This window comes from Pteronotus mesoamericanus, unplaced genomic scaffold (genome assembly GCF_021234165.1).
Source record: "Pteronotus mesoamericanus isolate MK-2021 breed Mesoamerican mustached bat unplaced genomic scaffold, CSHL_Meso_final contig_65, whole genome shotgun sequence".
In the NCBI taxonomy this organism is placed as follows: domain Eukaryota; kingdom Metazoa; phylum Chordata; class Mammalia; order Chiroptera; family Mormoopidae; genus Pteronotus; species Pteronotus mesoamericanus.
Window position 1 is genome coordinate 12,707,902 of NW_026555228.1, and position 17,103 is coordinate 12,725,004.

The window sequence follows — 17,103 nt, forward strand, 5'->3', positions numbered from 1 at the left end:
GGCCTCAAGAGAAAACCAACCTTGCCGACACCTTAATCTTGGACTTCCATCCTCCAGAACTGTGAGAAAATAAATGTCTGTTATTTAAGCCCCACAGTCTGTGGTGTTGTGTTATGGTAGCTTGAGCTGCCTAAGAAATCAGCTTTAGCCATGTTGCCTGCCACTGTGTTCTACGTGCTATAGGACGCCATCAAGCTAAGAAGGCCTGAAGGCCAAGGAAGGAGTAGCCAACCGAGAGCCCCGAGCAGGGTGTTCCCAGCAGAGGGAACTGCACTCCCCAAAGGGCGCAGCCAGGAAGGCGAGGCCAGCTCAAGGGCCAGAGACAAGGCACGGAGGGTCAAGCACAGGCCTGTGCCTGCAATTCCAAGGAAAGCAGGTTGTGACCAGATATGCCTGAACTGAGAATGACCCATAACTATCAACTTTGGAATTTGAGTCTCTAGACTTCCATGTCAACATGCCAAAACAGAAAAAAAGGTAGCTTAAGTTTTCTTTTATTAATATTCATATTAGTGTGCATTCTCTGACTACTGACAGGAGTGGAAGGAGGGCCAGAACCGGGGTACGTAGTGGAGAAAAACATTTAAATTTGCTGCATTCATTTATGTGTACAAACAAATTTTAGTCTGGTGCTATAAAAGCTATAAAATTAAATTAAATTAAAATAAAGCAGTAAACCCATACACACATAAGCAAGAATAAGGGGAATCTTAACTTACTGGGTCTAACTTACCTGGAAAAATACGATGGCTTGTTGTGGATAATAAAGAGAGGCAGCTAATCCCATGAAACCAGGTGGATACACCAGCTTCTTTATTTTTGAGCCTATTAAATAAAAGGTTGCAGACACTGTCAGATGATTCTGTCTTAGCCATCTCGATTTGCCTGTACATCTAACACTATATAAGACTTCTTTGGGGCCCTGGCCAGGTAGCTCAGTTGGTTACAGTGTCATCCCAATATGCCAAGGTGTGGGTTCAATCCCTGATCAGGTCATACAAGAATCAACCAGTGAATGTATAAGTAAGTGAAACAACAAATCAATGTTTCTCTCTCTTCTCCTTCCTCTCTCTCTCTTTCTGGGAAAAAAGAAAAGACTTCTTCAGTCCTAGATTGACAGAGAATATCAAACATATCCAAAAGAACTGCCTCATTTTCATAGCTTCAGTGAGATACAATTCAAACAACTCACCTGCTTAAAGTGTACAATTCAATGGCTTTGAGTGTATTCACAGAGGTGTGCAACCATCACCACAAACAATTTTGGAATAATTTCGCCAGCCCCAAAAGAAACCGCACATCCATTAGAAGTCGCCCCCAGTCCCCCATCATCCCCAGGCCTACGAAAACACTGATCTACTTTCCATCTCTAAGGATTTGCCAACTTGGACATGTCATATAAATGGAATTAGATGACATATGGTGCTTGTGACTGGCTTCTTTCATCAGCACAACGTTTAAGAGAACCACCTTCTAAGGAAACAGATGAAAGATTGTTATGAAAAGAAAAACCACACATTATTTTGATTTCTAAGGTTTATGTTCTTTTTAGAGTAAACTAGCTTCCTATTTACATAATGAACAAAAGTATTCTTCTCTTCTCCTAATTCTCCACAATAATAGTATAATAATAAAATACAGATAATAAACCCAGAACAAAGAGAAAATGTGTGGAGGGGCCACTGGAGGGGCAATTTTCAGAAAACAGAGAGTGGCCCGGGCTGGCGTGGCTCCGTGGACTGAGCGCCGGCCTGTGAGCCGAAGGGTCGCTTGTCCAATTCCCAGTCAGGGCACGCGCCTGGGTGCAGGCCAGGTCCCTGATTGGGGGCATGTGAGAAGCAACCGATTGATAAAGCTCTCACACATTGCTGTTTCTCTCCCTCTCTTTCTTTAAAGATTTTATTTATTTACTTTGAGAGAGAGGGGAAGGAAGGAAGAGAGGGAGAGTAACATCAATGTGTGGTTGCCTCTCACGTGCCCCCTACCAGGGACCTGGCCCACAACCCAGGCATGTGCCCCGACGAGGAATCAAACTGGCGACTTTTGGTTCCCAGGCCGGCACTGAATCCACTGAGCCACACCAGCCAGGGCGAAATAATAAAATCTTTAATAAAAAAAAAGTAAAGAAAATGGAGAATGGACGGAAGCAAGAGGACACACAGGCTTGGAGTCCTGAGGAGGGGCTGTAGCAGAGGAGGGAACAGAATGTCCCAGCAGCCCAGGGATGGCAGGTAGGGTGGAGGGTGGTGTGGAGGATGGAGAGGGCAACCGGGATCCAGACAGGGGTGTAAATGCAAGTCCTGTGCACAGAGCAGCCGACCTCCTCTTCCCCACACCATCCCAGTGCAAAGCTGCCTATGGCCAGGCATCTCTCCAGGCCAAAGTTTAAAAAGTGGATGGGGTATCTCTAGAGAAATGCCATGGATTTTCTGTTGAGAACCAAGATAACTGGTGTATGTGCACAGGCATGTAACTGCATGCCTGAGAGCAGAGCCTTCCTCACTCGGGTGCTGAGGGGAGGCACCCCCCATACTAAAGTCAGTTTTCATTCAGCTCACCCTGAGGTAGAACCTGTCCGCCAGCAAGCCCCAGCTATGGACAGAAAGCTCTTACTGGCATTTCAACCGCTTTGTTCTTAAACATGGTGTACAGCCAAGGATCACTATGTATTTGAGGAAAGCCTGCAATATAAGAGAAGACTGAGCTAAGCAAGAAGGAAAACAATGACCCTACGGGAAACAGAAATCTAAAACAAAACTAAACCTGTAGTTAAGTACCGCTGAATAAATCAAAGAAGCTGTTACATTAAAAGAAAATAAAGTATTCCAAGAAAAAAGGAACATTCAGAGAACCAGAAAGAGGTCTTAGAAATGACCAAAAAAATCAAAAGAAATAAAATAAAATAATCAAGAAAACATAAGGCACATATAGGGTCCGTTTAAACAGCTTGATTGCTAATACGAGTTCGGGAAGAAAAAAGAGGAGAGTAAATTTTCAAAGACATACAGGATAGACATCCTCCTACAGCTGAAGGCTGCAAGCCACCAACATGCCCAACCAGGAAACAAACAACTGTATGTAGTCACAGCACCATGGGAATTCAGAGCACTGGAGATTAAGAGAAGATCCTCAAAGCTTCCAGGGGGAAAAAAGTAAGTCACTTCAGAAGGAACAAGCTTCCAGACTGGCTGCTGCCTCTCCCATCTGCAGCTCCGGGTGCTAGCGCACATGGCCTTCAGAGTTTTGATGGAAAACAAACCATACGCCCAACCAAACTATCACGCGGTATGAAGACAGAAAGTAATTTTCAAACCTGCACAGACTTGGAAAGTTTACCTCCAACATAGGCTTTTTTGAGACTGACTTGAGCATGGAGTTTAACAGCATGGCAGAGCAAAACAAGGACATGGTGACATGGAACTGGACAAGGGGGTCAAACACAAGGAAGTGTGGAGCCATGTCCCAAGACAACAGCTGTGTTGAGTCCCAGCCCAGACTGCGAGAGGATGTGCTGCCCTGGGAAAAGGGGAATTGAGCAGGGTGGAGAGCTGGGAGAAACCTGAGAATGAGGGTAAGAAAACAGGTAGAGGGTAAAACAGGAAAATACACTCGAAATGGGCTTGACATGAGAAATAGTCTCCGCTGAGAGGCACAGGTTTGTACATGGGATGCATACAGATGCTAGTGCAATGTATGTTATTAACACTTACACAGAATAATGTGTAAGTGCTGTTTATTGGTTTTCACCTTTAAACAGACAAATCCTCAAAGATGACATGAGGACTGCAGAAGAGAATACAAATAATATCAATCTAGACTCTTAAATATATTAATATTTCTCTCCCTGTCCTGTTGCCTTGATTGAAGGCTATCATTACCCCAAAGGAAAAAAGCCTGTTAGAGCCCTGGGATCCCACCTGCACACTTGAGGCTTTAAGCACCTGGGGAGCTCACGCAGGTGAGGGCCAAGTGAAGGTAGCAAACCTGCCAACCTACCCTTTTTCACTGCTCTAGGGAAAGCTGAGAAGCAGCAGCTCTTGGGCCTTCAGCTCCTGCTGGTTCCTACACTGAGCTGAGGACCCCAGGATTTCAGGAAGGAACGCAACTCCCGCGCCTGCCACGTCCTTGTCCATTCCTCCCGAGCAGCCGGTTGTCTCAGCTGTAGCGATCGATCAGCATTGCCACAGGGGAACCCCTGGCTGCCAGAGCCACCAAAAGGCAACAACAGTAAGTGACAACCAGCGGCCACCCCTGAGCAGCCTGGCTGGGCCCATTTCCTCTGACTGATCATCCACTCACCTCTCTTCCCAGAGAGGTGCCTCTCGTCACCCATCCTCAGCAGCTGAGGCAGACTACCTTAGCAGGTGTGCTCCAGAAACCCTAGCATATGGTCCAACATACTTTCTTCTGGGTGTGTACCCCAAGGAAATGAAATCAACCTCAAAGAGTTACTTGTATTCCCAAGTTCTTTGCAGTATTATTCACACTAGCCAAGATATGGAAACAAACTAAGTGTCTGACAGTAGATGAGTGTATAAAGAAATTGTGGTGTCTATAAACAGTAGAATGTTATTCAGCCTTAAGAAAAGGAGACCCTTCCATTTGCAACAACATGGATGAACCTGGAGGGCATTGTGCTACGTGAAATAATCCAGACACAGAAAGAAAAAAATAACTGCATGATCTCACTGATATGCAGAATCTTTAAAAATCAAATACAAAGAAAATCAAATACATGAGAGTATGAGGGTGGTTACCAGGGATGGAGTGGTGGGAAAATGGGCAGATGTTATGTACAATGAATAAGTCTAGAGATCTAAAACGTAGCGGGGTGCCTATGGTTAATAATGTCAAATCCTGGAAATGTACTAAGAGAAGACATTGCATGTGCTCTCATCACACACACACAGAAAAAGGTGGTGATGGGAGAAGATACGTTAATTAGTAGCCAAGATTCCAAGACCCTGGCCTTGGGATCCTCATACATTCCAAGCACTATCTAAATAAGATAGGAACGCTTTTCTGGACAGCTTTACAGAAAAGAAGGGAGTTTGTTCAACTATTTCCCAAGTTGATTAGTAAAAGTAAACTCTCAATTTAATTCTTATATAGATGGGAGGAGGGCACAGAAACTCCAACAAGAGTTCGCTGCACAGGCTGGGGCAGTGGCACCAGCAGAGCGTTTCTACCGATTCTAACGTCACAGTAAAGGCACGTATAGCAAAGGTTTTTAAAACTGGAAGACGGGGTGCCAAACTAGTCTCTGTAGTTCTCTTTTATGGGGGTCTCATTACAGGGTTCATAAACTTTCTATTTTGGGAATTTTTATACAGTCTGAATTTCACAATCAGTGAAACTTCAAGGAGTTCCTAACAAATTCACTCATTATAGTGAGGGATTTTTATCATTCTTTGTTTCCTATAAATGTTTTATAATCCAGCAGTGTAGTGTAGTAATATTTTTGGGTTGGCATTTGTTAGCTTTTGTTTAAAATTTTTTATATCCTCAATGACTGACGCTACGACACATCAAAAGATCAATACAATCCCTATAAAATCACTGTTCTGTTTACTGTGATTTATAGCCTGATCTTAACAGTGAAACATTTGCAACCAGTGTCTCAGGTATGACAGACTTTGGTTAATGAAAGTTCACTCTTTCTGTACCAAAGAGCAACAGTGATTTGATCAAGGAAATGTGCATATAAAGGATAACTAATTTCCCTTTTTAACTGCGTATACAATTTCTTTCATTTTACTTTTTCAACAATTTCTATATATGCTTAATATCAATTATATTGAAGAAAAAAACCACACCAATGGATCCAACTCATTGTTCTAAAAACCAGTGAATGAAAAAAAAGAACCAAATATAGATCTTCTCTTTCCTTTATGAACTGTTTTTTAAACCGCCCCCCCCCCAAATTGTACCTACCTCTAGCCAAAAGGAGTCCAACAATGCCAGCAAACCCAATAACACCAAGTCTTGGAAAAAATCCAGGAGGAGCATTTTGGAGATATTCATAGCTGTCTACAATAGAATCAGACAAAAAAGAGTTCCATAAATAGCTCATTAAAGAAACAAATCTTAGAATATAACTAGTACATGTAGTATCAACTGCTTTTCAAATAATGTATTCTTTATTCTTGGCTTTCAGCTAACATGCTTCTTTTCATCACATTCTTTTTATGTGATAAACATGATTTAGTATTCACATAGCAAGAATCTAATTTTCAAACACTTTTGGCCTGACATCGACTGACAGTACAGTAATATTAGATTACCTTCATATGCCTAAAGGCTACAGACGTGAATCAACTATTCACACAGGAAGAAACACAAATAAAGGGATCCCTTGCTATCCAAACTCTTGTTATCCAAACACAGGAACACAGAACACAGGCCTACCTTGGAGATATTGAGGGTTTGGTTTCAGACTACCACAATAAGGCAAGTAACATGAATTTTTTGGTTTCCCAGTGTATATAAAAGTTATGTTTATACTGTAGTGCAGTCTATTAAGTGCGCATTATGTCTGAAACAGCAATGGACACACCTTAATCAAAACATACCTTATTGCTAAAAAAAATGCTACCCATCAACTGAGTCTGTTGGAAAATATAGTGCTGATAGAGCTGTTCAACATAGGGGTGCCACAAACCTCCAACTTGTTAAAAAAAAATCAACAACGTGAAGCACAAAAAAATGAGGTATGCCCGAGCATTTGGATAAATCTCTCACTCTCTGAAGCTTTGCTGCCTGCTCTCTGAAACTCAGCAACCAAGTACATTAAACTCAAGGAAAAAATTATCTTTTGTCATCTGAACTCATTATTTGAACACAAGGACAGAATAAATTTGGATAATGAAGGAAACCTGTATTGCAAGTATATGTGGGAAATAAGTCACTGTTGGTAGTGATACAATAAATAAAAATAAAAGCAACACGTGAGCCTCTCTGCTTTGACTGAACATGCCTTATACCTCATTCGCATGATCCCACATCTCCTCTCCTCTCCTCTCCACTGAGCCAATCCCACCAAATGACAGCCAGCCTAAGTCCTAATTCCTCAGAAAAGCTTTTCCTACGCTCATCAGCCCCCACCTCTCTTCCTCCTCTAAAGTCCCATCATATTTATTCTCTGTACCATAATTTGGTACCTACTTCTACAGCACCAAGGGTGTACTTTATGTCTCCACAAGGAGAACATACACTCCGTAATGGTACCTTGCTCAGACTTCTATGTTACTTTCCTCAGTGGTAACAGTGGATGTTCATTCAACAGGTAATTTACTAAAAATACTGCTAGGAGTTGATGAATACTGAATGAATTAACAAATGGCTTTTAGCCAGGTCATGACTTAAAAAGCCTCACATCTCTTTCCCAACCTCATCTTCAGCAATCTGCGCCCAGTTCCCGGCACACGCAACACTGAGTCACATCCAAGCCCTGGTGGGGCTGTGCCCTCTGTGTGGCTACCTTTGTTTCTTCAAGATTTATCTCAGAAATCCCTCCCTGATTGTTCCCATCTCCCCAGTCTCTATTAAACTGGTCTCCTTCCTCTGTACCTTTGATAGTGGTCTGTGATTGTCTCTGCGTTTACACTAAGACTGAACAATGTATCATACGCAGCAGCGGGGGAACCACTGCCTTCATCAGCACTGATCTTCAATGCTTGCCATTCATGATGACTTGTGTAGGACTGAACTAACTGGAATACTCAGTAATTCTTTCCCCCAGACAACCAGACACATGCCAGTTTTCCTTCTCCTGGGTTCTTTGGGAACTGTGGTGATCATTTTAAATGCTATTATAGGGCTTGTGTTGTTGGTACTAATTCCTGTCTGGCCTTTTACTTACTTTGCCTTTAACCTTAATTTTCTATTTTCCTGCCTGGGTCATTTGAGACAACTTTCTACTTCCCTTTATTTCCGCCTACCAGCACGGTGTTCTCAGTTCTAGGCAGGCACTCGGAGCAGTTGATAGAAGGACAACCGAATAGCCTTGGTGAGCTGAGCCGTTGGCGTGTACATCGCAAAGAAATGGGAAAGAAGGTTTCACTCTAAGGCTGCACTGAAGCCGGAGCCCATCTACTGCTAACGTGACTTGGCGGTGACTGCTAGGAAATGGACTGATTGCCTTGGCAGACCACAACACAACTCAGAACGGCACAACTCTTCTTATGAGTCCAAGAGAAGACGACATATTGCACATAATGCCTACTGCTATGAATCAATGGAAAAAAACAGGCGACAGTGAAGAGACTTCCTCAGTGACACATGTACAGATAAGAGATTAGGTATTCTCCAGTCTCCTCGGGTCAAAAAGGAAGGTCATAAAGTACCTAATTGTCAGGGTTGTTATGAGGATTATATGTAACTTAGTATTTTTAAAGTACTTAGACTAGTTCCTGGAATATAATAAGAACTGTATAAGTACTTACAAAATTAATAAAATTAAGATGTTACTTATTAACATATATGAATAATTTAAAGAACCAGTAGGATATTAACATGTCTGTCTTCAAATGAAAAATTTCTTTTTCTGGTCGTTTCCAGGCTATCACTACATCAGCACTCCATGATAATCTTTGCAAAGAAATAAACTATACTCATTTTATTTTCTTCCGCCACAGAAGCAAACATTTGGGGAAAAAAAATAAGAGTTTAATTTGTCAAGATGCCCAATAAGGGAAATGAAATACGTTACCATTTCCTGGCTGAGATTAGCCAAAACATACATTGTGAATGAGTGTATGTGATAAGTGATTGTGAAAAACAATCAAGAACAATAAAAACCAATGAAGGCAGCTTTCTTGAGTAAGCCAGAGCCTTTCCCCACCCCATTCATTCCCCAGGGCAGTCTCACGGTGTGAGTCTGTCTGTCTGTCTGCTGTCTCTCTGTCTCTCTCTCCCTCGCTTCCTCCCTCCCTCCACACACACACACCTTTCTGCCTCTCCTTCCCCAGGTGTTTTCTCTCTGCCTTTCTTTTTCCTAAGCTCCAAGGGCCCTTCTTTTGCCTCTGTAACTCACTTCCTGAGCCCCCAGAGCCCAGCTGCCTCACCTCTGCTATGTGTGACTTTCTAAATAAACTTTCTCTTATAATTTGAAAAAATAAAAATAAAAACCAATGAAAAATGTAAAAACGTTACTAACTGTGCAATAAAGCCTTTCCCAGGCACACCAACCCAGCTCCTTCCTGCCTTTAAACTTCTATAAAATGTATGTATAGCTGTACAAAAGAGCTCTCCTGAATCTGAAAACCTATTGATAAGTTAGTGTGGATTAGTGTGAGTTAGGGACATTGCACCTGCCATAGAGTTAAAGAAAAAAATCCAGTATATCTGTACTTGCTAGCCCAACAATCCTAATGATCTTGAAGAGACTTATCCGAGTGTTTGGGGATACTAACCCTCCGAAATGTGGTGAAAACAACAGATCATCTTTCCAGAAAAAAATCTATGTAGCTCTAAAATTCTGCATACAATTTTAGGGAATTCACAGCTCTCCTTGGAACCCATCCATGGAACTCGGTTAAAGAGTCCAATGCTAATGAAGAAATTGATTTTACATCATTAAAAATCAACTTACCTAACCCCCACTGAACCAAACTTTGCATCTTGGGCTCAGTTTGGGAGTACATTTCCTAAAGAGGTGAAAAGAAAATGAATGAGTACAATTTGCCAATTAGAAAGTAACAATAAATATACTTGTCTTTATTTAATAAATTATCATGTTATCAATACTTTTTCAACAAAGATTTACTGTCTATCTGGGTTTTCTGTGTTATTATCTTTTGTAATTTCCCCTTCACCACAAATTGCTCAGCAGAATGAATGGCTTATGACTGCTACAGGAAGCAAAGATTTCAAGTGGAGTGGTTTCAACAACCCAGCCTTTTCATTCGCTATTAACATACGAGAGAACTGACAAAAATCAGTCCCTCAATAATTAAAGCATCATTTCCCTGTGAGAGTAAATCTGCCTTTCATGTTAAGCCTAACTCCTGATTTGCCAGGATTTTGGAGCCTGTATCTAAAACACTGCCCACTGGAGGCAGGAATGACTAGCTGTAACGGGACCAAGGAGTCTATAGCTAAGTTTGGGGAGACACTTATCCTAATCCTGAAGCAAATGAAGTGTTTACATTCTCTTAACAACAACAATAAAAAGGCTTTGTACATGAATGTCAGATGATCCTAAAGAAAACAAGGAACTAGCTAGAAGGTACCCACCTTCAAGAAATCCACAGTGAAGATGGGAAAAGGGATGTGTGGGTATCAGAAGGCACCAGAACCAGTTGCCACTTGGAAAAGGATTTTTTAATATAATTTAGTTCAAGTCAGAACAAGTTATCCTAATACTATTAAACGGACCTAAATAATAAATGCTACGTTTGGAGGAGGACATAAAAAACATAAACTAACTGAATTATCATTTCATTAAAATTCATTATTGATTTTTGCTGCCCATAAAAAAAAAGAAAAGAAAAGCTACAGATCAACATCGAGAGTGGCTGCCCACTTCTTTTTGCTGGCATAATCTTTTCACTATGAAGAAAAATTAAATTAGTTCTTGAAGAAAGGGGAGAGAAATTGTTGGCCTGAAAAGGGAGCCAAGAATTAAAAATATTTCTATTCATGAAGACTTCATTCTAAAGGAAAATAAAACCATTATAATCACAAAAAAAGTTATTTAGAAGTGCAGCAAATAAATGTGTTGATAACTATTCTATCATCTGAAGAGGTATTTTGCTGCACTGAGTATCATGCACAGATGAAAAAGTAAAAAACAAAAACCAATCTTAGGTTGAAAGCTAAAAAGACAAAGTACTTTTATAACCAAAGACAGAGAGAGAAATAACAGTAGTCATGCCTACATGATACAAAAATATTTGCGTATATTTGCCGACCTGATCTTAACCACTAAGCATATAGTTTAAAAATCTTCTAGAATATCCCTGGCTGGTGTGGCTCAGTGGATTGAGTGCTGGCCTGTGAACTGAAAAGTCTCTGGTCTGATACCCAGTCAGGGCACATGCCTGGGTTGCAGGCCAGGATCCCAGGTGGGGCCGTGCGAGAGGCAACTGATTGATGTATCACATATCAATGTTTCTCTCCCTCTCTTTCTACCTCCCTTCCTCTCTCTCTAAAAATAAATAAATAAAATCTTTTTAAAAAAATCTTCTAGACCAAGAGGATAAAGTCTAAGTGTTTTACAATACAGTATAGTCTTTAGGTATTTCATAACTCAATAGTATGGTTATAATATTTACGTATAATGGCCTAATTTATATGGTTGATAGCATTTATGCTTACTATTTTCTTTCTAAATTGGTCCAGCACTGAGATAAGACAATGGCAAGTAAAAATCTTTAAAGAAGTTCTGGATGAAAATTCAGTTTGTAAGTCTCAAGCAAAGTAAATCTACCCCATGTCTGTCTGTCTGTCTGTCTATCTGTGTCACTCACACACACACACACACACACACACACACACACACACACACTCCCACCCCACACCCCCCCCCACGCTTTTTACTAATTTGCATCAATTTTCAAAACCAAGATCAATTACAGCAAATATATGTATCAAGGGCCACAGAAGCATTCTGTAGATTGTAAACTTCAGTTTTAGATGATAAAAATCACAGGAATGCCTTCGTGAACACAATGACAAATGCCTGATCTAAAACCTGAGCAGTGACAGAAGCCAATCTGTGTAAGTAGTTCTTGGATTATTGGGGCAAATAGGCCAATACTCAGATATGTAATTCCACCCCTTTTTTAAGTTATTTACCCTCCTATTACAGCATTCAAAAATGCTCTATAACAATTACTGTTTAAAGTGGTACTAATTTGTAGAATCTGGGGGGGGGGGAAGGGGAGGCAGCTTCCTAATTTTGACATAAATGGTTACATTGTATCCTTTCCTTCCTCTAGACAATAGTGTTTTCATAGCTGTGACCAACAAGATACTTACCAGCCCTCCTTTCCCTGGTCATGGTGCTAGACCTGCCCAGTGGGAGGGAAATTCTCTGTGCAGCTATGGCAGCAGGAACCACCTGGAAGCCAGGGCTCTCTGCTCACCACACCGCCAGAGATGGCACCGATGAACATTTGTAAGTCGGGCACTCTTAGGTCGGGGCCCTTTATCCTGCCTTTTTCTGAAAACATGCAGCTGATGCAGACTTTTCACTACTGATTCTAAATGGGAATGCGTTCACTCCATTTTCAGAAGAGCTGTACCTGACACCGACTTGTATATGGCTCACAGTACTGTCGGAGGTGTGAGATGCTTTCTTCCAGTTGAGTCCTTGGCTCCTCCACATATTTAGATTGACCCTCAGGAACGGAGTAGAGTGAAAGCTGCGTACATTAAAAAACCAAACAAAAAGAAATAAAAATGTCCATACAGCAATGAAATACATAATCAAGCATCGAATTTGTAAGCACTGTATTTCTAATAATTCATGAACTGCAGGCACCCTAAGGGCTACATGCATCCTAAACCTTGCTTCAGAGTATCTCTGTGCCTTACTTCTTTGAAAGAAGATTTCCAACTTCTTTTTTTAAAAGATTTATTTATTTATTTTTAGACAGAAGGGAAGGGAGGGAGAAAGAGAGGGAGAAAAACATCGACCAGTTGCCTCTCACAAACCCCCAACCAGGGACGTAGTCCACCCCTTGCCCATGTGCCCTGACCAGAAATGGAACCAGTGACCTTTTGCCTTGTGGGATGACGCCCAACGCACTGAGCCACACCTGCAAGGCTACCTTACTTATTACCTTAATAAGGCCAAGGCCAAGAGGGCAAGGCTGAGGTGTTCTACCACCCCCCGCCACCTACTGGTGGCAGACAAAGCAGCTCCCCTTTATTTGTCTTATATACTGAAATTTGATATTTCACCTTAGATTTAGTTTGGGAAAAGGATAATATTACTCTAAAGGGTGGGCTGGATTGGGGTTTTAAAAAAGGCTTGAGCCCTGGCTGGTGTGGCTCAGTGGGTTGAGTGCCAGCCTGCAAACTGAAAGGTCACCAGTTCGATTCCCAGTCAGGGCACATGCCTGGGTTGCGGGCCAGGTCCCCAGTTGGGGTGTGTGAGAGGCAACCACACATTGATGTTTCCCTCCCTTTCTCCCTCCTTTCCCCTCCCTCTAAAAATAAATTTTAAAAAGTTTTTTAAAAGCTTGAGAATAAGTGAAGAGCATGTTACTTATTTCAAATGATCAGTCTGGTGCTAATCAAACCAGGTTAGCAGGTTTGTTCCCCATCCAGAGAAGAAGCCTTTCACAGCCACTAGTGGCTGCCTTCTTCACTTCAAAAATGCCACTGTCCCAAGGCCTCAGAAAAAGAGAGTAAAGGGCAAAAGATAAGCTAATTAGTTTTATGTAAACACCATTCAAGTAACCTTGCTCCTGGCTGAAGGTAGACCTTTATGTCCCTTTACTCAGTCAACAACAGCCAGATATCCAAAATAATCCAAGGCTAGTATAGACAAAACGACTATAAACAATGGAGAGAAGATTTCTTGTTTTGTTTCTTTAGTATTCACTAACCATCTACTTATGAGCAGAATGAGGCCAGGTCTTTTAATTTCTTAGGACAAATATAAATGTTTTCTTGGCTTGATAAGCAGTCTAGAATCAGGTAGATCACTTAGAAGCAAACTGTGCTTACATTCTACTGGGGCATAGTGGATTCCTCACTAAAAATTTAAGAAATAGTATGTGCCATTAATTAAAGTGTATCTGTTGAAACAGCCAGTCTAGCAGCTTCTCACAAAGAAAAATAAACTATAAGGAAATATTTCCTCCTATTAAATATCCTCTAAAATGTCATATCTTCCTGATACACAATTTGTATCCTTCCTATAGTAAGTAAATCACATGTTCAAAATCTTTCACAACACGAACAGCATGTTACCTCATTAACCCTCACGGAAGTTTTGTGAGGCGAGTCCTTTTTCTGCGATGCATAGACTTTGAAGGTGAGCAGACTCAGGCTGGCTGGCCCCACGGACCTCTGAATTACCTGAAACACAGAAGCCGTCTTAGGCCTTCTCTCAATGCTACAAAATGAATGTGCACAACATGAGCATCTCCGTAACCTCAGCCACTCCTTCCCTGAAAGGTTGACTGTACTTTTTGAGAAGTGTATCCCTCAAGTTTCATGGAAGTCGGAACCTACAAAACATGTTCTTATGGACTTAAAATTTCAGGTCACCCTTATCTTAATTTCCCAAAGACAGTAGTTTCTAAGTTTCTCTATTTAGCCTTTCATGTAAAATAAAAGATACATATTACACCCCCCCCCCCCCGCAACAACAAGGGAAGTTTTTAATGACCTCACTTAGTAATTCATTGAACAGAGTGCAGATTATTTCTGTAATCCTACCAGCCAAACTTTCAGAAACTCCCCCTTTCCATTCCCATCCAGAGCTCGTCTCCCCTGAGCTCAGTTCCCACACTCAATCTCTTTCTGCGCCTCGCTCTCCCTGACTGGGAGTCACTCATGCCCAGTGACTTGCAGATACAAAGCTCCGGCCCAGAGCTCTCTCCTGAGCTACCAACTTACTCACCCTATGGCTGCTGGCCATGTCCACTTGGATGGGCACAAGCTCCCCAGAACAAGCATGTCCAAAACCAACTCATGAGGATCGTGTCTGTGCCACCAAGTCCACACTAGGCCTGATGGGTGGATGTGTGCTGTGGAATCAAGTCGGAAAGCTTCTTCTCAGTAATCCCCTACATCTGCACAGCTCTTGACCATCTAGCACCTTCTCCCCAGCCCTGCCCCTTTTCCTCTACTTTCTCGCCCACCTAGATGACCTAATCAGGAACTACAAGGTCATCCTTCACCACCACCCCCATTCTATTGGTCATCAAGTCCTCTTAATTCTGCCTATTAAATGGTCTCAAATCACTCTCTCTTGAGATCCCCTCCTGTACAGTTATCCCTTGGGCCCTCGTTTCTTCCCTGGATTATTTTAGCAGCAGTCTAAGTGCTCACCTGGCCTCTGATGACTCAAACCACCACACTGTAAAAGAATGATCTTTGGAAACCACAAACCTGATTATCTTCTGTCCTTATTTGAGATCCCTTGGAACCCATTTCCCAAGACTTTTATGGTGTCTAACAAGGCCCATTAAAATCTCACCCCAAGCACCTTCCCTGACCTCACCTCTGTCATTCCGCCCTCTCCCGCAAAGCCTGAACTCCCTCGACTGCTCCCATGCTGCTTCCCAGCTCCATGGGTTCGCACATGCTCATTCCTCTGCCTAGAAAGTTTTAGACTTGCTTTGTTTTTTCTGTACAACTGCCTAAGAGCAGAAAGATTCATAGCTTTTCTTTCCTTATGTGTCCATTTACTTTTGTCTATCAAGTTCCCCCTACCAGACTGGAAGCCCTTGCAGGGTAGGGCCATGCCTTACTTTGTATCCCTAGTGTCCATGCCTGCCTAGCACATAAGAAATGCCCAATACCTGTTTATTGCTTGCCTACATTGGACAGAAGAGAGGTAAAATATAAATGATTTACTTACTCTAAGTACTTAGGCATGATTTAGCATCACAGGAATATTGCTGAGGTTTGCAGTGCCTGCAATGTGAAAGACTGGGCTATTCTGTAATACTCACAAAACATAGATAAACATAACAAAAGTGTCCATTGAAATGTGCAGTATGCCTGGAGTCACACACACAAAAAAGGAAATTCCCATATTTCAGAAGCAAATAAAGAGCTAGAAGTTATTTTTTAAAAGTAGTTACTTCCTTAACTGCGTTAAAAATAATTCACACACACTGAAAGCATTACATGTTCATCTTGAAAGGTCTTCATTTCAAAAAAGTACTGCTACAAATTTCTTTTGCTTCCAGGGTAAAGGTCAGCCAGCTACTGCTGACGCAGTGAGCGTGGTCCCTCCCCGTGCCCCAGGAGAGGGCCTATTAGGCTGCTGGTATCTGGAGCTGTGAACTCATGCTCTGTGCCCTCTGGGCCTGCCCACCAACAACACTGCTCCAACTGGGCGCTTTCTACTCAGCCAGATGGCCCCACCCTGGACTTTGTTCCCCAATCCTCTCCTCCTGGGCAATAGCTGGTGACCCACCCTTTTCTCACTCCCCATCCAGCACCGGAGCCTCCAAGCATTTTAGCTCCTGGTGTCCCCTATCGTCATCCTCATTTGACATAATGCCTCACATTGACCTTCTTAAGTCTCTGCTTTCAATCATTAATCCTATTTTCCACATATTTCATTTTTCGTCCCATAGCCTTCTACCATTTTAATTCAGATTTCTCCTTTTTATGTTCTTAATGATTACTCTCCCATTTATCTTTTGTTTTCAATCTCAGCTTGTTTACTTTTAAAATTTAATGTTTACTGGATTCCTGATTATTCGTTTCTACTTTATTTTCCCCTCTTTTCCATTTTTTCTCATTTGAATATTATGCTAAACCTGCCGCTTTGTTGCCCAAGTCGTTTTCTTCTTCCACTTCCCCCCATAGCCTACCCTCCAAGCTCACCCGCACTCCCACTCCATGGCAAGAGCTGTGGCGGCAGGTCCGCCGCACCCAACAAAGCCCCTCCTGAAGTCACCCTTTCAGCTCCCTGCGGGTTCTCAACAAATAAACAAACAAAGAGAAAAACAAACGTCATCCCAGGAGATTTAGGAGATCCACAGATGAACACTCCCCAGGGCAAAGAGCACATGATTTACTTCGGGAGTTTCTCAATCGCGGATGACATTTGAAGCTGGATCATTCTTTGTTGTTGAGGCCATCCGTGCACTGTACTGTACGAGGCTTAGCAGCATCTCCGGCCTGTGCCCAGTAGATGCCAGCAGGACCTCTCTCGGTCATGAGTCAGAAATGTCTCTAGACACCACCAAAGTGGGGTGTGCCCCACCCCCCCATTGAGAAGCACTGATTTACTTGAATAAAAGGTATTTGCTGACATCTCTCACCATCCAGGCTTTAAGAAACTCTGTAGTCTTAAACTCTATGGCCTCAGACCTAATACACAGGAATAGAAATCAGAACACTCGATGCTTGGGGATTAATTGTGGAAGCGGGGTTAGATGTACTGAGAAGCGAGCGACAGGA

At 42.1% G+C, this 17,103-nt stretch overlaps 1 protein-coding gene across 3 annotated transcripts in view; it reads right to left on the reverse strand.

Annotated features, from left to right (window-relative positions):
- The window catches only part of APOO (apolipoprotein O), a 275,320-nt gene that overhangs the window by 239,568 nt on the left and 18,649 nt on the right, over positions 1-17,103 (reverse strand). For all 3 annotated transcript variants that reach the window (XM_054581154.1, XM_054581150.1, XM_054581151.1), the window contains 5 exons: positions 13,927-14,034; positions 12,249-12,368; positions 9,593-9,647; positions 5,935-6,030; positions 734-825 (listed from right to left, as the gene is read on the reverse strand). In XM_054581154.1, coding sequence (XP_054437129.1) covers positions 734-825; positions 5,935-6,030; positions 9,593-9,647; positions 12,249-12,368; positions 13,927-14,034 — 471 coding nt within the window. The remainder of the gene's footprint in view (positions 1-733; positions 826-5,934; positions 6,031-9,592; positions 9,648-12,248; positions 12,369-13,926; positions 14,035-17,103) is intronic.